At 42.5% G+C, this 23,262-nt stretch overlaps 2 protein-coding genes across 8 annotated transcripts in view; one reads left to right on the forward strand and one right to left on the reverse strand.

Moving 5' to 3' along the window:
- Positions 1 to 10,374, forward strand: part of baiap2a (BAR/IMD domain containing adaptor protein 2a) — a 110,836-nt gene extending 100,462 nt beyond the window's left edge. The window contains exons 14-15 of one of the 6 annotated variants that reach the window (XM_072694314.1): positions 7,717 to 7,783; positions 8,141 to 8,207. In XM_072694314.1, coding sequence (XP_072550415.1) covers positions 7,717 to 7,783; positions 8,141 to 8,143 — 70 coding nt within the window. In that variant the 3' untranslated portion in view covers positions 8,144 to 8,207. The other 5 variants (XM_072694313.1, XM_072694315.1, XM_072694318.1 and 2 more) reach the window with 5 other exon arrangements.
- Positions 10,375 to 11,053: 679 nt separating this feature from the next.
- aatka (apoptosis-associated tyrosine kinase a) overlaps positions 11,054 to 23,262 on the reverse strand; it is a 58,299-nt gene continuing 46,090 nt past the window's right edge. For both annotated transcript variants that reach the window (XM_072693166.1, XM_072693165.1), the window contains exons 9-14: positions 21,133 to 21,254; positions 20,871 to 21,020; positions 15,556 to 18,880; positions 15,306 to 15,450; positions 14,963 to 15,154; positions 11,054 to 13,893 (exon numbers count right to left, since the gene is read on the reverse strand). In XM_072693166.1, coding sequence (XP_072549267.1) covers positions 13,865 to 13,893; positions 14,963 to 15,154; positions 15,306 to 15,450; positions 15,556 to 18,880; positions 20,871 to 21,020; positions 21,133 to 21,254 — 3,963 coding nt within the window. In that variant the 3' untranslated portion in view covers positions 11,054 to 13,864. The remainder of the gene's footprint in view (positions 13,894 to 14,962; positions 15,155 to 15,305; positions 15,451 to 15,555; positions 18,881 to 20,870; positions 21,021 to 21,132; positions 21,255 to 23,262) is intronic.

The following is a 23,262-nucleotide window of genomic DNA, read 5'->3' on the forward strand; positions in this document are numbered from 1 at the left end:
TTTTGTTTCTGAGTTGTCTGGTTATCCCTCAGGAACACAGCAGTATCTGTGTTTGACTGGAGAAGGTGGAATGTATGTCTTTGTGTTCTCGTGTGCGTGAGTTGTTTGGTTTGAGGGCTGAGAGAAGCAACATCAACATGTGTGATGCATCATTTCTGACGTCATTTCTGTCCATAACCTGTGTGCCCTGACCTCGCCGTCTTCCTAAGCTCTGAACCATTAGAGTTCCGACCCATGTAGGCATTTCTGTGAACTTCACCACCAAAATGTCCCACTTAAGGACATGACTTTGATGACTAAAATATCCTCAAATCTGGCTCCTGTACACTGAATACAAACATGCTGCCAAAAATAAGGGTGCCTGTTTTTTGGTGTTTTCTTTTAAAGAGTGAACCTCTTTTGGTGGTTTCTTAAAGAAGCTTTCAATGGATGGTTCTTTAAAGTGGCTTGTTTGTAAGTTGGGAGGTGAGTTTTACGAAGGGGCTGTCAACTTATTAGTTATTCAGTTCATGCTTTTAGCTGGAGGCACCTGTATAAATGTACGAATGTTGGTCATTTAGATTTTTTCATTGAGAGATTTTGGTCCTTTTAAGTAAACCCCTGTTGGGTTTGTGTAACGTGGGACTACATTGGAAGACTGCCCAAACGTAATCCTGCCTTAAGACAGCCACCCTTCACAAACTTAACAAATTCTCTTTGGCTGTTCCTGACTGATTGATAGCTAGCTGGCATTTTAAGAACACCTCTTAAGCATAGGGAAATGATTGTAGCGCACAGCTTGATTTAAATGTGTCTGTTGCGCTCCTGAAAGGCACAATTTCACGCAGGTTAAACTGGCTTTTGTTGGTTAAGTTGTTCCTTGTCTTATTTCTCTCTGCTGTGACTGGATGTCTGAGATACGAGGCAGAATGTGCAAGTAAATGAACAAAGCTACTAAGATTATGATTTTTGCATAGTTTTGGTTGGAATAACCCAACCTAACATATGCTTGTTTTGCTTACGATCAGGTAAGCAGCACTAGCATATCATTGTGTCATGCAAAAACGGTTTTATCTCCAAAATGGCATCTTTACAGGAAAAGGAAATCACCTTGTAAAAATATTTAATGTTGGAGCATTTCTGTTGGTCCATTCATCATGTTTTGAAAATGTCAATTGAAATGAATTATGTCAAAATGTGAAAAACTGTGAAGAGACCATGTTGTGACGATATGCTGTGTTAAAGGCGATATACATATTTGATAGCAATTTTTTTATGATGAATGGACCAACTGAAACTCCTCCTGAAATGCCTACATTTTTTTATATATACTTCCATTGAAAGTTAAGAAGGTTTTTGTCATGACCGCCACAATCTGTTGTGTTTTGGACACTGGTATTGTTGGGTGACCCCCTAAACTATAACCAAACCGGCATCATCAACCAGCTTAGACCAGCAAGATTACGCTCAGCAGGGTTAAATGATTTATCACCTTGCATGGCTACCTAGCTAATGTAAATGGTAGCGGTGTGTGCATAATTCTTGATTGCTTTGGCCTGTAGGCGTCTCCAGTCGATCAGGAGTTTCCTCCTCGCGTACATTAAAAATCCATCCGCTGACTGAAAATAAGGCTGTCTAAATTGCATAAACTAATATTAGCACATATTAATGTCAGATATTATGCCATTTTATACTAGCAAGAAGTAAAGAAGCGTTGCTATGCCAACATGCGTCAAGTTCTTCTGCTTCTGTCGCTGTTGCACTTGCATCAATATCTGCCATTTTTCTTCTAATAGTTGTTCCAGATGTGAGTAGCTCCTCCCTTTCCGTTTCACATTAAATTGTGGGATAATCGTAACCACACTCACTCAGAACACCGGCCGGTTCCAAGTGAACATCATGGATATCTGAGAATAATCAAATCTATATTACGTACTACAACTAGTTAGTATTACCAATCGTTCCACAGTTGGGATGCAGCCAAAAGCTTAGAAATGCTGCTGTGGGTTCGTTATACTGTTTGTCGATCACTGTGCTTTATGAGGATCATTGAAAAGACCATGATGGAGTTGACAGCCTCTTTAAGAAGCTTTTTTAGAGTTTAAAGTACCACCACATTGACAAAGGTTCTGCACCACTTAAGCCAAGAACCATTTAGGAGCCTTTATTTTAAAGAGCCTGTCAAAGCTTGAGATAATGAAACCTTCTGTCCTGAGGGTTCTCCAGCGCACGCTGGAGCTTCTGTTTTTACATACTAAAAACAGGGCTCCTCTCTTTCCTGCCCCTCAGTCACTCCTGCCCCTCCTCTACCCTTTAATCCCTTCTTCCTCTTTTGGCTGTCTTGTCTTTTCTCCATTTCTCTCTCTAAGTGTGTCCGACCTGGCAAGCTTCCTTCTCTCTTTGTTCCACAGTTCCGATGGCAAATTGATTTCGACAGTGTGAGCACAGACAGGCTTTCAGACACAGACACACCTCCGGATAGCACAGGGGTTGCACCCCCCCCCCCTCCCCCTCCCCTTCCCCTTCCCCTTCCCCAACCCAATTTCCCTATTACCCCTTTACCCCCCCCCGACCCCCTTCCCCTTTCTCCTAATTTCTTCCCCTCTAACCATCCCTACCTCTCCCACCCACCCCACCTCATCCCCTCCCAAAGAAAAAAACAAAAAAAACAATGCCTCCACGCAGCCCCTCCTCCTTCAGAGGAAGAAGGCCGGTCTCATCCCTCCTTTCTGTCCTCTCTTCCTCCCTCCGTGTCGCGCCGGGCGCCGGGGGGCCACAGTGGCGGCGGTGGTGGCGGCGTGTGGTGGGTCGGGGGGGACAGTGACAGAGAGAGCCAGAGGGCGCTCCACCTGCTCGCCTCGCAGCTTTATGGACACTGAGCCGCACCGTCGCCGTGGACTCCTTCCCCCCCAACAACGGACTCTGCTGGCCGCTGCTCGTCTCCCATGCATGTGCATAAAACAAACAAAAAAAAACGAAAAGCTCTGCAGCTGTTGTGTTTTTATGATGATGATGATGATAATGATTATTACTTTGTTTTTTCTTTTTGTTTTTTGAAAAAAGAAAACAAGGACATCTTCATGTAAAAGTGCCAAAAGCAAAAGCAATGTCGCTCCTTTCAAGCAGCTATCCTTCCACGAGATAAAAAAAAAAGAAAAAAAAAAAAAAAACTGCGCGTGCCGAGTGTCCTTTCCTTTCAAGCTATGGACTTGATGTTACTAGCGAAGCTCCTGCTGACTGAGGGAGACTTTCAAATTTCTTTGTGGTTCAGTTCAGTTGTGCGGAGTGTTTTTTTTTTTGTTTTGTTTTTTTCCTCTGTTTTCCTTTTTTTTTTTTAATTTCCCTTTTTCACATTTTTGTGACACAACCCCCCCCACACACACGTCTTAACACAGAGCACTGTGCAGCCCAGAGGGTGTGTCACTTTGAACACTTTTGTGAGGTGTGTTCAAGTCCCTGCCCCTCCCCCAGTCGAGTCATTTTTACAAAGGACTTGTCTCAGCCAGCAAGTACGCTATGGGCCCTAACGATCAAGCTATTGTATCAGAATCGACGTAGCATCAGTACCGTATCAAACAGTCAGCTGGGTTAGGGACCATGCTGTCGGTATGGGACAGCATGCGTCCAGTTACCTACCAGCATGTTTACCTATAGCATACAGCAAGCCCGTAAATCTCTGTCCATGCCAACCTTGCCCTCGTAGAGGTCACCATCCTGTCTCTTAATATGCCGTTAATGCCGTTCTGCCGTAACTTTGCCTCAAAGGCTGTGTAGTATGTTCCTACTTGCGTTTCTGTGTGCTGAAGTGGTCATCTCAGCCAACAGATCTTCTGGGGCCTTGGTGTGGTTTCTCCCTCGCCGTGCTGTTGTACCCCCCCTTTTTGTTTTTCTCGTCTTCTTTGCAAAGTTGCTTTCCCTTTTTTTCCTTGTAAATCGAATAAAAATGCACAGAAGTCAGTGTACGGAAAACCTTTCCATCACAATATGCATGCTATGGAGGAACGTCAGAAAACATGTTGAACATTTGACCTTGAATGTATTGTGTGACTTTTTACAAGAAGTATAAAATATAAATATATATATAAATATATCTATATATTAATAAAACACTTGTTCAAATTATGTATATATATCCTGATTGTTAAATTTGAGCTGTTGAGATCCATGATCTGTGTTTGTGGATGAGAGAAAAACAAACAAACAAACAAACAAACAAACAAAAAGAACCAAAGCATAATCATGTCCATGTACTGCCCACTCACCATCTTTTGTAGTGTTGTAGAGTACATGGACAGTGCTATTCATGTACTGTGTGTGTGTGTGTGTGTGTGTGTGTGTGTGTGTGTGTGTGTGTGTGTGTGTGTGTGATGTGTGTTTATATATATGTGGGTGTGCATGTGATGTTATGCACTTAGGTTGTGTGCATACATGTGTACAACATTTCTGTGTGTCCATGTGGTTCTATTTAAGCCTCTTCTTTTTAAGGTTGCCGCAGTGGGGCCTGCTCTGAATGGGTTGTGTATGGGGATGTGTAGAGTTTTTGTCTGTAGAACACTGGCAACTAGGGGTGTAACGATTCATACAATAGAAAGCGAAGAATTCTCTGTATATTTTTCAGTGCAGAAACCATGCCTACCGATAGTGCCTGTAATATTAGAAGGGGAATTCCACCAAAGTTTTCAAAAACTGTGCTTTTGTATGAAATGATTCGTTTTAGAGAGTAATTCTGACCATTTTTAATTTCCTTGCAGTGGTGGTGATTACAGGAACCAAACAGAGATTTTATGTCATGCAAATTTCTATGCAAAAACAATATATGGGCAAAGGTATTGGGACACCTGCTTGTTCATTGTTTCTAGATTTTGAATTGCATTGCTGTAAGGATTTGATTGCATTCAGTGACAAGAGACAAGAGTATGCTCATGATCTTGGATGATCCAACTCCCCTTGTCCCCAAATTCTCAGCTCATCCCAGAAGTATTGGATGGAGCACATATTAGCAGTGTGCCAATAGATTTATAATTATCTGCTCAAGGGAGTCCTGTTCTATTGGCAGGACTTCTCTACAGGGTCTAGACAAGCTGTGTGTGTTTGCATTTGCAAATTTGTATCAGCAATGGGTGAAACTTGAGTTAGCTAAGTGGTTAAATGCATTGATTAGAAGGAGTGTCCGTTTGCACATATAGTGTATGGTCATTTGTTTAAAATGTACTATTCGAAATGACCAGTGAATTGTCACGCGTCCTCTGTGATGTCGATTATGGTAATAGTAATGCATCTAAACAAAAAATGACCTGAATGTAACCTTCGACCATATATAAACACACATACAAAAAAAGATCAGGTCAAATGGCCTGGCTGTCTGAGTGTACAGTGCTCGGTTGCCGCAGGTTCCTAAGATTTCCTCCACTGTTACGGTAGTAATAACCAGTGACTGCCTGTACTGTTTTAATAATGTGCTGGAGTGCCTTCCTGTTCTCAGAGGTGTGCAGCTAGGGAGTGTGATGCAATATGTGGTGACAGACTCGATGGTGCACCTGTAGAAGTTTACCAGTAGCAGTTGCAGGAGTTGTGCTTTCTTCAGGCTTCTTAAAAAGTGGAGCTTCTAGTCCTTTCTTGGCCATCGCTGTGCTTTTGAGTGATGTTAACCCCACGAAAGCTCTGTACTGCCATAAGAGTCTCACTGTTGAAATTGGCAAGATTTATATGTTTCAGTCTTCACAGGTCCAAAGTCAGTTCTTAACTGTGGGCGGATTTATTGTTCAGGCTCAGTCTGGTCACAGTATACTCAACTGCAAACTCGAAAAGGGATCATTAAAAAAAAGGGCTCAGCATGCAGCCCTGTGGCATTCCTGTGACAAGCCCGAAATCCAGTTGCACAGTTGTGTTAAAGAATACATGCATACTTGGATGGCCAACAGACCAGCCTGCTAGCAGAATAGCCACATGAGGGATGCTAGCATTTTTTTATTTTTATTTTTTGACAAAGAGAAGCACAATCTTGCATGAAGGAAAAAACTCTTGTTGCTTTTAGACTGAGTGTTTCTAACAAACAAGCTGGGAAGTGCTGGCTTATATGGAGAACTTCACTTTAGCTTAGCAGAAATGCTGACATGCTTACCCCACATCTGCTTTCTCTTCTGCGACCACCTGTGCCAGGGTGGTAGTCCTGGCCAGCTCTGATGTGCCTCTGACTAGCTTGTCTGGAGTGTGGCAAGATGGAGAGGGATTGAGGTGTTCGAGAAGGCACTGCAGCCTATACAGCCTATAGCAAATCGGCAAACGTACAATGGTACACCTTTTCGGAGGTGCGACACTCCTGGCAGCTTTAGTTACCTTATTGTGTAGCGGAGCCTATAGCCTACCTACGTGTTTTATGACATGTAGCTTTTTCAAGCTAAAATGTCATTATGACTACAGGTGGTTTGTAAGATGGGCTATCATCCTCTAATACTTTAGCAGTGGTCACAGGAGTGACAGCAGTGCGCAAGTTGAGTAGCCACTCCCATCTCCATCATTTATGCAGAGATTTCGTTGGTCATACATTGCTCCACGTCCCCATGTTTAACTAATCCGTCCAGAAAAGTGGCGTCAACACGAAGAGCCCAGTGCCCATTTTCCACTGCTCTGGCACCAGGCAAAGTATTTATAACCATTAGCTTATAGAGGCATTGATCTTCTTCATTGAATGTCTGGTTCCGATCACCACCACTGTAAACTATTCTGACGTGTCTGGTTTTGGTACAACAGAGCTTTTCATATCCAACAAGACTGAATGACTTTATTAGCATCTTATCCATTTAATGAGAAAATCCCCCTGAATGTTGATGCTTCCATTTTCGGTTTCTTAGTGCTTTCAGCATTATAAAAGTACAATATTTGAAACTAAAGCTGTGCTTCATAGCATCTAGATCTAATGCTCTAGGCACAAGCTAGCACGCTGTATGCACTGTACAGCAGTAGAATGACCCCCTGTTAAACAAACAATGCAATACACTGTTTTGTTACATCCCTACTGGCAACACATAGGACTTTATAGTGTGATGTCTACTACTGCATGCTGTAGTGCCTTAGAGTTAAGATTGTGTTGAGTTCTCTTCCCCAATTGGACTGACGAAAGACCAATGTGAATGACTGCTATGGGCAGACTCTTCATTTTACACTATATTTTGAACCCATGCCATTTACAGTAGAGGCCTTTATTTACTCTCATACAAGCATAGTAGAGTTGGAATGTCCTTCATCCATCTTGAGCCAGCGCCAAACTCAAAAGTAACACCAAACCCCCCCCTCCACCACCAATCTCCCAACCACTGCCCCACCATCCTACACAAACACTAACAGTCGTCTGAATGCCGTGGAAATGTAGCCATGCATAGCGCTAGTGTGAGCTGAGTTCCGGTACAAACCCGTGGACTCTCTTTACCTTCCAGTTTGGGTCCTGAATTGTCCCGGTTCTGAGTGTGCAGGACCTCCGTAAGTCACCTGCCTCCACCGCTGCTCAGCCAACCAATCATGTCCTCCTTCTCCTCTGTTCTCTCTCTTATTCTCTCTTTCTCTCTCTCTCTCTCTCTCTCTCTTTGCTCTCATTGGCTGTTTGGCATTAATGGGGTAGCGGGGCTTCACAGCTCTTGTTTTTTTGTTTGTTTTGTTTTGTTTTGTTTGTTGTTTTTCCCTCATTCTGTCACCGGCCTCTCTGGTTGGTTCTCTTTTTCCTTGTGCTGTACTTGGTACCAGCCAATCAGACAGGCCATTGGTTGCCAGGAAATGGTGTTTTCTTGGAGGCACTATGTTGGCACTGGAGGTAAACCCGAAAATCTAACTCTTGCATGCCTTCTCAATGCTAACAGAAGTAAACACTAGCACTTAACCGACGTCTTGTTCCATTTGCATGCCTGCTCAAAAACACCCTCCAAGTACTTTCGTTCATAAGTATATGTCAAATGAACCACTGTATGCCTTTCAGCAGTACTCCTCTTGACCAAATTCTGTTGACCGTTTCTTTTTTTTTTTTTTTTTTTCCTCAGTGCTTAGTCAACGTAAGATGTTCTGTGTTCTTAGTAACAATGCTAGCAAAAATGTCTGCTAAAGTCAGAGTGGCACACCATCGAGCACTGTTTTGCACCTAGTGACGGCCTTTGTTGACCCCCTCTCCTTCCAGTGATCGCTCCCTGGAGGTCTACCTCAGATCAAACATGATGGACGACCACACTGCTCCACTCTTCTACTAGAGTGGCCTGCGCATGGCCTGCTCTCTACCGCCCTCTTCTGTTCTGTGTTTGTTGGTGCGAAAGCACAAGGAGCCGGAGCACCCTCTCCTCGGCCTGAAGACTGTGGGCCAGGAGGCGTTGCAAGCATTACAAGTCTGGGACCCTCCGGGCTCTAAGGATTACGCTAATTTTTCATATTAGCTTCAGGAATATTGTTGTATTGTCGGGGGGGGAAAATAAATAATTCAATAAAATGATATTCAAAAATGCCAACTTCACTCTCACAAGAGGAACTAATCTTTGTTTGTCTGTGGGGACACTTTTATAGATCAGTGCTCTTAATTATTCAATGATTATGATGCATTATATGTGTTGGTTTAGCTTTTTGATACAAAAATAAATGAAAACAAATCAAACAAGCGCAAACGCTACAATCACATCCTAAAAAAAGGATTGCTTTTTTAAAGCGTAGATTAAGAGCTAAAGGAACAGCTGGACCACACAAGGCTAATGTGGCTAACAGTGAAAAGAAATAGCCCCCAGTTAGCATCATTTGTTTTACGTAATGCTAAATGGTGGCTGTTTGTTATTAGTAATGTTAGCGTTTTTGAGTTGAGCGTTCCTTTACGAATAGTTAGTTTTTTTTCTTTCTATGTCCATTTTCGTTTTCCTTTTTGATTCATCCATCATTTATATTCCTTTGCTATAGGCCTTAGCCTTCCACGTCATCATTTTGCCAATTTATACTGATTAGAGCTTGGATTTGTAGAAGTATGTAAACTCTAAAACACAGGTTGTGATTTTATTTCCGTCTTCACTCTTTGATATTAAGGCGCTTTTTTTCCCATGCCTCTGCACCACCAGCCATTTCTCTAGGAAGCTGCTGTAAATAGACTCCACAATGGCGAGGGCTCCAGCTGGAGCCATAAAACTGCACACGCTCCGTAACAAATGTTTAGCCATGCTGTCTCATCTAATGCTTCAATATACAGCTCTAGCGATTTCTCTGTATATTTCCCTGGCTGGGAAAGCTTGTACAGATTATTTTCCATTGGCAGCGAGCCCCACCATGAGTCTGTGCCTTCTACTGCTCTGTAGAGTTCTAGCTTTGAGATAAATCTGAGTGCTCGCAGGCAAAAGGGAAATTAAATCAGATTCTTTTGTATTGTTTGCTTATCATTTTCTTTTTTTTTTGTTAAATTTGGTTTATAATAAGCAGTAGACAATGATTGAAACAAAAACAATGTTTTTTCTGCTTTTGAAAATGTCTCAGTTTTTAATGTCTTGTATATAGTTTTCATTTTCTCCGATTATTGTTGCTTATCTTAATGTTCAGAGTTAGATTCACGGGCCTAAAATGTACACACGTACGTTCTTAAGATATTATGGTTAGTATAAATACAACCTGTTTTTTGTTGGGGTTTTTTCCACCCTACTGAAGTTCACAAAGAAAGTGGTATGTTAATTTGAGGAATGTTCTCACCACTGTAAGGCTTAGCACTGGTACCCTAAACCACCCTATACTACACTATGTAAGATTTGAACTCTGTCATGTGAATGTCTGTGAGCAGTTTCATGTGGTGTTTCTCTGTGATACACGGGACATGGATTGCTCTATTTCTGCTGTTAAATATGCTTTCAGATCTATTTTATAAAAGTGTAGAAATTCTGCTTTTCACTCAAAGACTACAAAAAACAGATCATATTATTACTATTATTATTATTATTATTATTTTTATTCCGTTCACAACACACAACTCAGTAGCTATAGATATGCACATAGTTTTTGAAGACTACTGCTGGTTGTAGTTTAAATCATACATAGTATAACTTTTCAGAGCTTTCCTGTTCTGGTAGTAGCGTGTCTTGGCCTCAGTTGTGTGTGTGTGTGTGTGTGTGTGTGTGTGTGTGTGTGTGTGTGTGTGTGTGTGTGTGTGTGTGTGTGTGTGTGTGTGTGTGTGTACAACTAGAGAGGAAACAATGTTGTTGAGTCTTAATGGAAATGTGTGGGAGTGGTTGGGAGAATGTGTGCATGTGTGAAAAGTTAAAATAGGCCTGCTTTTTTTTTTTTTTTTTTTTTTGGCAACGTCAAATCTGATTTAGCTCTTTGTGTTCGCTCTTATTTATGTTACTGCATTTTACGATTGCCTATTCCTGTGTGTTTTCCTTTGTGAAATAAAATGGATGAAAGCAAGCGTTTCATTCAGTGACTGATTAGTGACACGCACCCTGCAGAAGTATTAAACGAGCTTGGTTGCTGAAAAGTGTATAAAATGATTGTGAGATATTAGTCCAGTGCAGTTTTACAGGTTTCAACTCCTTATTCGGACACTAGGAAGGTGTAAAAAGGAATAACTGGTTTAGGTGTACACTCTAAGGACAAAAGTATTGAGACTCTGGCATTAGGGCTTAATTTACATAAAATATCTGAAAGTACGTTATGCCAAAAGGTTTGTAATACTGAAAGGTCTATCGTCTCTAATCATCTGCTGGAATCATTGGCCACAAGACTGGAACACCCTCTGAACCCACTGCCCAAGGTACTATACTACAAGGTATTATTCTGAAGGATAATTTGTTAAAAATAAACACTGATTGACAGTTTTTGGAACACAGCTGTTGTAAATGGACCTCGGGGAAAGTTAAATACAAGACCAACGTAGGATTTAAACCCTTTAAGTTGTATGATATTGAATGTATAATAGAAACTGTTAATATGATCCAAGACTGAATGAAGGAACCTTATAAAAATAAACATGTTAGCATTAGCAAAAGCAAATAAGCAAAGATGCTAATCAGAAAGGGTGGTAAAATGCCTACACCCTCATGAATCAAGCTTTGCAATGAAATCTCAGACACATAAAGACAAACTATAGGTTTGGTTTATTTTTGGAATACTACAGTCGGCATGTATGGGAAGAAATGCGGCAACAGTCATGATGTTACTACAGGTGCAGGAACAAATGCACCACACCAGCACGCTGTAACAGGATGATCCGCTGGGCTCCTGATCATTGGTTATCGCTTTGGCAACTAGGAACAGCCATGGACCTGTCCTCTATAAAGCACTGACATGTTTTGCACTGTAAAAATGCTGCAGGATTTCACAGATTATAAAACGCCCACAAGGCAGATCGAGAGGAGCAGGGTATTAATGGTACCTGTTTGAAAATATATTGGCACGTTAACTGACTATGGACACGGCCCAGTGGTGCTAGGGTGAGCATGACCTGTGCAGCTGTAGTAAGACCAAGTACCATATGTTTAATACAGTGTTCAGTGTGGAACGTGGTACAGAGAACATCTTAGAATGTCTGGTCACTAGCACAGAAAACTGACGCAACTTGGACAATGTGTGGAGACAGGAGTGAAGTCCACGTACGATCGCTTCCATCGGTCGGACGGCTCACTTGTTCTACTGACGTTCTTCTGCAAACGCAGACTTTTACAGATCCAGCCTGTTCATACATCATGAGGTACCATTCAAAGCACGGGGGGCGAATTTTTCAAAAGCTGCCATTGGTTACGCTGGGCCTCCATGTTTTAAAGGACAAAGCTCACAGTTTTTCCAAATAACCTACCTAAATGTAGTTATCTCACAGTGAGACATGCAGACATTTCAGGTGTGAATGGGTTTCATTTATTAAGACACTTTCCACCGATGTAGGTAGAGGGTTAATGATGGCAAAGTAGTGGGAACATAACAGGACGTTACATCGCCAAAATGGGAATGAAATAAGATTCAATATTTCAGTGTAAACAGTACCGCTTTAAATGGTGTATATATATTTTTACAACAAATAAAAATGTATTAATTAAATATTACTGAATAAATATTGTCCCGGTCACGCAAAACCTTGTATCTCCAAAATGACAATTTTACAGGCAAAGAAAAAAGCTTAACTTTCAATAAAAGTCAGTGGAAAAGAGTTTATTCATATTATTTTGGAGCATTTCTATTGTTCCATTCATCCTAAAATTTTGACAAAAATTTAAAGAACAACTGCCAGATTCAATTTCTCACAAATGGAGATTCAAGGTTTTTGCGGGACAGGTGCAATTTGTTGGTACAGCAGTTCTTACTGGACTCATCTGAACTTCACATTGGTCTTCACATTTAAAATCATGATAAAAAGGCACCCTGACAGCAAAAGAAGCATTACAAATGTCATTACAGACAACATACTTGGGCTATGGCATTTTTTCAGCATCCATTTCATGGTTTGAGAAGAAATTCGCCCTACCAAGTCTCTCATTGAACCCATTTACCCCCTACATTAGTCTCAACAGTAATGCACGTCGTCCACCCGTAACAGGAGGTCATTTGCAATAGTGTGGCATTGTCCTTTAAAACGCTGATCCTAACCAGGTAGATAATACTCAGTAAAGTAACATGATCTAAGCTGGTCTAGTATCTACTCCCTTCTAGTTAAGGCGATGATACGGTAGCAGATTGAGTGTTCAGAAAGCAAACCCACGGAAACCCCCATCAAGACCTCATAAGTGTGCCTATTTACAGCACACTCTCAAATGTGCAACAGTGGTGAGGGGAAAGGACACTAAAAGACACTAGTGGATATGCAAACGGATGTACTAATAGCACCCCTTGAAATGTTCGATCCCTTCCACAGCATGGAGATGAAGTTTCACTTTAATAGAAAGGTCAGCATCAGTGAGAGAATCTAGACTGTGGTCGACTTTAACTGGATCTATATAGATAAGACACAAACGAGCATCCCGACATTTGGTCAGTCTGATCAGTGTGGAAATTGATTTGCACATGACCTCTAGGTTTTAAGAAAGTGCATTTTCGTAATCTTTGCTTCATCTTCAGACGTATATAGCAGCACGAAGAGGGGGAGGGAGGTTTGTAGTGAGGAGATATGTCAAACACGAGCATCCTTGTGAAGTGATTTAAGCTTTGATTCCATATATACCAATTTTACATCCTTGATCCGATTTACCTGAGCTACGACATTTTAGCTTAAAGCGGTCAGAAGCCTCCATGACAGCCTCCACAGAAAACTATGGATTTTATCCAGACTCCAAAGGGTTTGCTGTAATGCTGGGGCTCTATCAGAGGGGCATGTTTCTACACTCCCAACAGGTTCACACATTGTCTTGTTTGGGTACTCAACAACACCCCTTTTCCCACAAGCGTATTGACTCCCACACTAGTGTCTGGAAGATCTGGAGAAAAAAAAAAAGAGTGATAAGATGAAGCACTGCAAGCCAATGAGCAGTGCAGCAATGGAACGAACACCTTGTATGGTTGCTACAGTTTGTAAAAAATGATGTGTTGCAGTATGAGTGTTGATACTGAATGTTGCAAATAAGTTATTTTATATATTATTTTTGTGATACATACATAATAAAATTCTTCTGATATATATAGACTTATTTTTTTTGTTTGTTTGTTTGTTTGTTTTGTCTGTTCTTTTAACTGCTGTCCTTAATCAGACTATGGTCACACTACTGCCATCCGCCTAGGGACAAAAGGAAGAAAGGCTAATGTCATTCCACTACAGTATGAGGCACTGTGTCCGAAAAGGATATCGGATTCAGAGGACCCCTCGTCCAGGACATTTAATAAAACAAGAAAGAGAACCTAAAGCCTGTTCAGGCCAAAAGAATTCTAGATTCGCTGTCCTTCTCATGTGTCAAAGCTGGCCTCCTCACTCCCGATCCCCATCCAAGCTGTTTCCTGTGGAAATATAACAAGGGATAAAAGGGAGGTGCCTTCCTGTATAAGTTGACAGCTTAAAATAAAAAAGTAGTGTAGCAGAAACGTACACTTCATTTGATTTTGAGTTTCAAGGTTTGGAACCCTTAGCCAAATGACACACATCTGAATTAGAAAAATGGGCCTAAGGCATGTCACCAATTGTAACAAGATCTGAAAATGAACGCAATTAATGCCCACAAGGCTTTTAGATAGTTTGAATAGAATGACAGTATGCTGGTGAGAAGGGCAAATCAAACCCTCCCCCAAATGACTGCTAAGAATCTGCGAGAAGGTTTAGCTGAGTCAAGCGTGGTGGTGTACTGCTCAGATGTGCGTGATTCGTCATTAGAATAAAACCTTACCTGTGACGTCAATCGTAAAGTAGACAGTATACAGAACATGCCAAAGAGTTGGAAACAAGTTTTGTGGAAATGAAGAAGTCAAAATAGAACCGTTTGGCCACAACCAGTAAAGGTATGTCTAGAGAAAAACGAGGAACTGCATTTCAGGCAATAACACCTTGCCAACTGTGGAGCATGGGGGTGGATCTGTCATGCCCCAGGGTTGTGCTGCCACCAGTGGCACTGGACATTACTGTAAACAAATATTCCATAAAGAGACTCCATGAAGAGACACAAACAGAAGCTTCTGGAATGTCCCTTACAGTCCCCTGTCCTAAACATCCTAGAGAATTTGTAAATAGACCTTAAATAAGCTGTGCACCCAATATGATCTCAAAATTTGAGGCCTTCTAAAAAGAAGAGTGGAAGAAATCCCAACAACAAGAACTAGAGGACTTCTAGCTGATACAGAAAGTGTTTGGAGGCTGTGAATTCTGCCAATGAAGGTGTTAAGTACTCACTCTAAGGTGTCCAACAGTTTTTGTATTGATGTTTTTGCTCTTTTGTTATAAACGACTGCCATTTTGCTACAGAGGCTGTTTTACTACTTCTCAATAAAAAATAAAAAAAAACATAAAACACAATGTGTCATTTCAGCCAGGGGTGCCCAACCTTTTTCCATACAATTGTAGCTGACTGGTACTGACCTTCTACAGTCTCCATGTCTGAGTCAGACACCTGTGTAATGGAGAAGCGGGACACACTAAAGCGGGAGAACTGGGGTGCTGGTTTCTCTTCAGGGGACTTGACTGGAGAGTTGGGGGGTGTGCTGATACCATCAGAAGCAGGTTCTAATGTTGAAGGACTGGGAAAGTCTATCTCCCATTCAAAGGTTCCACCTGAGCAATAAGAGAGTAATTATTCTTTTTTTTTATTATTTTATTAAAAATTGTCCCATCTCTTACCCAGAGACAGATGGCTGTTTATACAACAGCATAGCTTAAAAACTGTGCCTTTGAAGGACTATTTATTCATATCTATGACACTTACTTTCTTCTGAGACATTCCCGTCTGTGGAATTGTCAGAGGCACTGACTTGTTTTTGTGTTCGCAGTTGTTCGTCAAGATCAGCCTGGCCGTTGGATTCCGTCCCTGGTGGGAAAGTGTATTCTGCTAGTTCCCCAGTAGGGCTCTCCTGGAAAATGACAGTGTCTGAGTTAACATAACTTGAGACGTTACGATACAATGTCGGATACCCATATGAAGTTCTATTACAATGACCAAGTACATTTCAACTGACCTGGTCGAACAAGAACACTGTGACGTCATCAAAGAACGAAACAGCCTTTTTCTTGCGCTCCAGCTCATCGCAAAACGACTGAGTGAGGAGTGATGGCATTTTGAGGAGGCTGCGCAGATGGCGAGCACTACTCCGGTCACTCACCACCACGGGCACGGCTGTGAACTCTTCCTCGCTCTCCTCGCTCTGTTCTTGCACGTTATAGCTGCGCAGCTCTTCATCAGACTCATCGCTGTCATCTGTTTCTTCCTCGTCTGCTTCTTCGCCATTCCCCAGGGGTGCTGGTATGTCCAGGTCATCTGGTAATGCAGGCAGAATGTTGTCCAGAGAACTGTCCCGCTTGACTCTCAAAAGTGCTCGTTCTACACTATCCTCTTCCACTGCCTCGCCTTCCCCCTGCTCGTCCTGTTCCTCCATTTGAAATTCAGAGTTATCTTCTCCATTCTCACAGTCCTCCATTTCAGCTTCTTCCACAATCATCTCCCTGCTAAACTCTACTATTGTGGAGTCTGAACCGAGGGAATCTGCAGATGAGAAGTCTTTGGTGGAACCATTTGCTTGGTCCTCCATCGCTGTGGCTTCCTGTGTTGTAGATGAGCCTTCGGAGGCCGTGTTGGAGCAGCATTCAGAGGCTGGATCTTCTCCAGAGTGCTCAGATTCTAGTCCAAGGCCGTCATCTGGAGCCGACTCTTTGGTCAAACAGCCTCCCATCTCTGGGGGAAAGGGGGATAGCATAGTGATCCCTGGAGCTGATGCAGGAGATGAACCTAGATCACGGTCCGTGTTCTTCTTCTCAAGACACAACTGTTTGGCACTGTTTGGCACATCTGTAAGCCTTGCAAAATGATAGCCCTCTTCTCTTTGGTTCCCTGGGAAGCCTCCCTCTTTCCCTGTCTTTCTGAGGGTGATGTCTTTGACAGGTTTGTGCCCAAAAACATCGTCTTCCACTTGGTTATCAAAGAAGGTGCTTCCTCCTTCACAGGGACTCTTGTCATTCTCTGTGTCGTAGTCTGAAAAATAAGCAGAGTCCCGGTACTGGTTCCTCTCGCCCAGGCTTGTCAACTGTAGCTTACTATTGCAAGCAGAGGCCAGGACTTTATCGACATCTTCTTCAAGGTCCATCTGGAGGACCATTTCACACTCTGATTCCACACTGGTGCTAAGGACTGGCTTGCCCTCCAGGTCTTTCAGGACAAACTCAGGAGACTCGTTGTTCTCTGTGTCATAGCCACTGTCCAGCGATTTGGGATGAATGGATATGTGGTAAGCATCTGGACTGAAGGCCTCAGATGGACTGCTGCTAGATGCAAGGTCAATAATGTTTTCAGGGTCACGGCTTTGCACTTCTCTGCTTAAGGTTCTTTGTACCAGGTCAACATCGCCCACCTCTGCATAGTCCACAGGCGAGTCTGGAAACATACCAGAGGTAATATCAGTGATGTCTTCGTCACTGCAGTCGTCAATGTCCACCAGGCTAATGCTGGAGCAGCCAGGCTCCACCCAGCTGTCCCCTGTATGTATGCACTCAGAGACAGACTCGGACAGAGGCTTGGGGCATTGAATCTTCTTCCCACTGAATGCTGTAAGACCCTCTGCTCTCAGGTTTATGTCTTGTGCAGGGCTTGTGCTTCTGTCAGTGAACAGTTCCTGTTGAATCACTGCTGTCTCCGCTGAAAGAGAGGCTGCATTCGTACCGGTAAAACCCCCAACAGGGAGGTGTACGATATTCTCTCTGACATGCAGATGAGGTTTGTTCTTCTGGGCCGGGTGAATTATTTGGTATTTTTCCTGGGCTGAATGAAATTTAGCAGATGTCTCGACCTCCTTACTGTCCTCACAGCACAGGCGGATGTATGACCCACATTCTGAATCTGCGTACGGAATGTTAATGGTGGCGCTGGAGTTGCTGCCTGTGGCCTCCATGCATGATTGCGGTTTGAGAGTATGAGAGGGGTTACTCGTAGAGTTGTCCCGTGCTGTTGTTATCGTCCTTGGCCTTGAGTTCTGTACATGGGAGGAAGGTGTAGTGTGGTGTAAATCAAGATAGCTGTCATGATAACCCCTGGATTGTCTGCCATCAAAGTTCAAGCTGTTGTTGTTCGCAGAGTGGTTTGAGGTCCAGTTAGTTGCTTCACTGTCTGTAAACAGATTGTTGTCATCCTCCGGATCCACCGCACCCATAAGAAGGCCATCACCAGCTTCAACATCAATACTCATATAGTGTGGCCTGAGCATATGCTTTTGCAGGTTGCCCATCATATCATAATAGGTCTCATTCACCATACTTTTCTCAGCAGTTCTCTGGCTGGCCTCAAGGTAGGGGTCACAGTGTCCTAGACTGGGGCTGCTCAGTGAGAGTGAGACACCATGTGAGCTCTCCTGTACCCCTGTATAGTGGTGGCTCCCAGGCTCAAGATGAGAATCAGGAAGTTGGCCCCTTTTCAGATGAGTGTCTGCTGAGATTGACTGTTCACTGTGGAATCTGTCTCTGTCACTGGGGGAGAAGTATTGACTTGATCGGTCTACAGATTCTAAAGGGCTCAGAGCTCCCCTCTGGAGTGGCTCCAAGGTAAGGGCAATAGTTGGGCTACCATCTGAATCATTTACACTGCTTTTAGAGTCTTTTGCTGCTGACCAGTATGTGTTTGTTCGTGCCTCTCTTGGACTTCTCACGTCATTTGTGGAGCAGCAACTACCGCTGGTGTCCACTCCTGGACTGTAGTCCAGAGTACCCTCCTCCAGATTAATATTGCACTCCACAGGTTCCTCGATGCGGATGTAGTATTCACTGCTAACGGACGGACTGTGTGCACTCAGCACTGGGACAACCCCTGGGTGATCTGACTCATAATAGGACGGGGAAACTCCCAGAGTGAGACTCTCCCCTTTGCAGCTTCCTGCGGAACTGCTGAGAGGATAATAGATATCTTGGTAATGTGGATTGCTCCTTCCTAGCGGCCCACTGGCAGATGAGCAGTAGGGCTGTTCAGCTCTTGCCTGCTCCCACTTGTACTCGAAGTTGAGGCCATGACTGGTCTCAGTGACTGTCAGTATGTCATCGCCATTCTCTGATTGGAAGCTGTCAGCCGTGGAGAAGTGCTCCAGCAGGGGAAAGGAGGAAGTAGATGAGGCTACCTCTGATGCTGTTGGGGTTCTGTGGGAACTGCTAGAGCCAAGGCTAGGTCTGAGGGAGTTCCAACGCTTCTCAAAGTCCTCCTCTGTCTCGCTGGTGCCCTTAGCGCACAGGTAGTTCAGGAGCAGGTGAACCTCCTCTGCCATGGGCCTCTGCTCTGGCTGCAGCCAGCAGAACTGCATTACTTCATACCTGTTCATACACAATTAAGAGAGCATAATTAGAGAAACCATTTAAGAGTCAAAATAAATATTTAACAAGTCACACAGTTATATGGGCTTTATGAAAATGTCTGAAAATCTAAGTACACCTCATGAATTCTCAGCTTGTAGAACCACATTTAGTAGCAAGAATGGTTTTCTGTATGACTAATAGCCTCTCACATCATTATGGAGAACTTTTGTACCACTATTCTTCTACGTTGTTGTTTCAGTTCTTCGAGGTGTGTGGGCTTTTATTTATGCCACAGCATTTCAGTTGGGTTGTGGTCTGGACTTTGACTGGGCTATTTCTTTTTCAGTTGTAGGTTTGCTGGGGTGCTTAGGATCATTGTGCTGCTGCATGACACAATTTTGGCCAAGCTTTATCTATTGGAAATGGCCTCACATTTGCCTCTAGAAGGAATACTTCTTTGGTATACAGAGAAGTTCATATTGGACTCAATCACTGCAAGGTGCCCAGGTCCTGTGTCTGCAAAACAAGCCCAAATCACCCCCCCCCCCCAAACCACCATGCTTGACAGTTGGTATGAGGTGTTTGTGCTGATATGCTGTGTTTGGTTTTCCCCAAACCTGGCGCTGTGCAGTATGGCCAAACCCAAACATCTCTACTTTGATCTTGTTTGTCCAGAGGACATTTTTTTCCTGGGGTCTTGTGGTTTGTTCAGATGCATCGTTGCAAACTTAAACTTTTTTTTTTTTTTAAAGAGGCCTTCTCCTGGCAACCCTTCTCCAAACAAGCCATACAGTCACACACAGTAAATTTGCTGGGACATACACTCCTGGGAAGACTGTGTTAAATGCTGTCCACTTGTGAATATTCTTTTTTACTGTAGAATGATGGACTTGGTCAAGGATCGTTTTGAAAAATGTCCTAATGACCCTTCCTACAGTGCTGAGCAGCAATGATTGCTTCTCTAAAATCATTGCTAATGTCTTCCCTCCTTGGCATTGTTAACAAACACCTGTATGCTCCAGACCAGCAAACTGCCCAAACGTCTGCTTTTATAGAGGTGGTCACACATGCTGATGATCAGTTAATCAAGAGCAATTGGTTACCAGCACCTAGCTGCTACTTACCCTTGTAATTCCTTAATTTCTATGGAAGCTGAATGGGTATACTTAATTTTTCACACACTGCTTCTGCAATTTGGCCTAGTCTTTGTGAATAAATAATGACAAAATTTGTCATGCGGTGTTCTTCACCTGAGATTCTATTTAACTAATTTTAAGATGTCCTGATACATAGAAACATAGAATTCAAGCAGGGTAGTACTTCGTTTTTCATCATGACTCCCACAATAGTGCCATGGTGGCAGTGGTGCCACAGACAAAGTGTCATGATAATGTGAACAGAGGTTATTACATGGTTATTTCACCCCGAGGCTTATCATTTAATGAGAACGTTCCCTACGATGCAAACTAACAGATGTATTCCTAAATGACAACAGTGTACAATAGATAGTTTGGACCTACTTTAAGGGGTTAAGTGGCATTGAAACCTGGAAGCAGCATTGCATTTACAGACAAGGGGTCAGGTAGTGTTTTCTATGTGCAAGAGGACTAAAGGACTCCTCTTTATTAAATGGACAATGAATAGTAATGTGTGGGTCTGGAATTAATGACCACAAAGTCCAGGAAAGGCTAAGTGTATGACTGATCTGGTCTGCGGAAGAGGAAAATTAATGATTGACCATGCTGGACTTGAGCGATATTGATTTGTTAGCCATGCCAGAGAGAAAATGGAATGACCACTGAGGGGGAAGCTATGAGTGAAAATGCATTGACTGTTTAGGTTGTATTAATTTCAGGGATAATTGATTACCAGTTGGTATGCCTGTGGTAAGATGCATTAACTGGTTTGCAAGTGGAGAAGGGGGAGTACTGATTGGGCAGTGTGCAGAAAGGCAGATCACTAGTTGGCGGTGGTGATTATGTATGACTCAGGAGCTGAGATGACTCACCAGCGGTCAGACAGGGGCACTTTCAGCAGAGGCTTTGGCAGCTTCAGCTGCTGTTCTTTCACGGCGTAAGTCAACACCTGCCTGTCAGAGTAGTGTCTGTATGGCTGGTTCCCAAGCTCAAACAGCTCCCAGATTGTCACGCCCAGTGACCTATAAAGTCAGAAAACAGTGTCGGAATGCTGGTGTCATGAGGTGCTATGAAATTCATCCGTGAGTAATCCTAAATTGGATGCTATTTTTGTAAGAACAGGGCTTTTCCTACCAGACATTACTGGCCTTGGTCTGGTCCACCACTAGCAAGTTGCCATGAACCTCGTCAATGAGCTCTGGAGCAATCCATCGCAGAGGCACCCAAATCTGATCCGCTGTCACAAAATAGTCGTCCTATTAAAGACAGAGGCAACGAACGAGGTTAAGCAGGAGTCTGAATAAGGCCATAGACCCCTCTATGTTTCTACACTCACTGTCCACTTTACCAGCTCCACTGACCATATAGGAGCACTGTATGGTTCTATAATTCAGACATTGTAGTCCATCTTTTTCTCTGCATACTTTGTTAGCCTCCTTTCACCCTGTTACTCAGTGGTCAGGACCCCATAGGCCCACCACAGAGCTGCTATTATTTGGGTGGTGGGTCACAATCAGACACATCAATGCTGCTGGGGTTTGTAAAAACAAGGAGGTGGTTTTAACGAAGTGGTCAGTCGGTGTGTTGCCAGGTGGTTCAAATTATATGATGCAAAGCATCGATCTAGCTGTGTTACCAAAATCGGTCATTATCTGGATGAGGTGAAAGAGTGTGCCCCACAATGTGTTTCTGGGGTTAAAAACCTGCTGTAAATATATAATATACTTTCAAACTATGTTGTCTACATTCAGTATAGACTTTGTATAGACTTTTTGATATCAGTAATATAAAGTCACGTTATAGGTTGAGAAGAGATGGTAGAGGTGTTAATGATCGACAAAAAGCAGTAATTGCATTTGGACATACCAAAGGTCACCATGTAAAGGAAGCAGCTGAATTTGCAGGTTTATGAAAGCGAAAGTCATTTGGGTCTACCGGCTATGGCAAAAATTCCAGTCTATAGGGAATTCTGGTCAGAACTGAGCAAAAGTGAGCAAAGGCCTCATGCTTGCCGCTCTGCTCCATATGTTCATGGTCTACAGTTCCCTGCAGAGTGCTCTTCAAGACCTTGGTTGTGGGGGACCTGTGCTGACTCCTAGAAGCAGTTCTTGTCTGGAAGTGAAGCGATTTACATGAACAAGCTGTGAAGAACGCCTCTCTGTCAGTTTAGTCTTTCCTGTAAACTGGAATTTTTGCCATAGCTGGTAGACCCCTATGACTTATGCTTTCATAAACCTGTGAATTCAGCTGCTTTCTTTACAAGGTGACCTTTGGTATCCAAATGCAATTACTGCTTTTTGCCAATCATTAACATCTCTACCATCTCTTCTCAATCTATGAATCCCGTCGCACACCCCACAGGTGTTCATGCCTTTGACTGTAGGCTGCGATACATCAGCAAATTCAGCTTATAACTGCTTCGCGACTCATTTTCCACACACTGAACAGGACATTCACTTACACTGTACCACCTCTACTCAATTTATGAATGCGGTCGCACACCCCGCAGGTATGTAGCCCGATCATCTGCACGAGCCTGAAGTTACTACCACCTTAAACATGCAAAGTGAATCATTTTATTTATTATTCTTATTCTTTCTTTATTATGCTTATTATACTTTCTTTATTATACTATTATTATAATATGACTTAATTTTGCTGATATTAAAGATGAGAAGATAAGATACTTTTAGTGTTATTGTAGTGTAAAACAAAATTGATATATATATATATATATATATATATATATATATATATATATATATATATATATATACAATTTAAAGATTAAAGAATTATGTACATATAAGCAAAAAGTGAAAATAAGAGCAAAACCTCTATACACAAATTATTTAAAAAATGTATAAGAATAACAAACATTTTATTACCGGAAATGCTAGTGAGGTAGCAATGAGGTATTGCACATGAGTTATTGCAGTTATTATATGAGGAACATTGCACTGATTATATTGCACTATTCAAAAACAGCAGATGATAAAAAAAATGATCATCCATATAGTTATCCTTATGCAACAGCTTCTGCCAGAGCCTGAAGTTACTAAAAGCTCAAACATGCAAGGTGATGTTTTTTGTCTGGGGAGCTTATTAATGCATTTTGTTTTTCAAATCTAAAAAAATGAGACAAGAACAGCACAGTGAAAAGGAATGGATTTCATTTTCAGTGTATTAGGAAAATTCAGATTTATTGAAAATAAAGAAAATAGCAACTTTCAATGTCATAACACCAGCAACATGAATGGCGGA

Source organism: Salminus brasiliensis, chromosome 12 (genome assembly GCF_030463535.1).
Source record: "Salminus brasiliensis chromosome 12, fSalBra1.hap2, whole genome shotgun sequence".
Classification (NCBI taxonomy): Eukaryota; Metazoa; Chordata; class Actinopteri; order Characiformes; family Bryconidae; genus Salminus; species Salminus brasiliensis.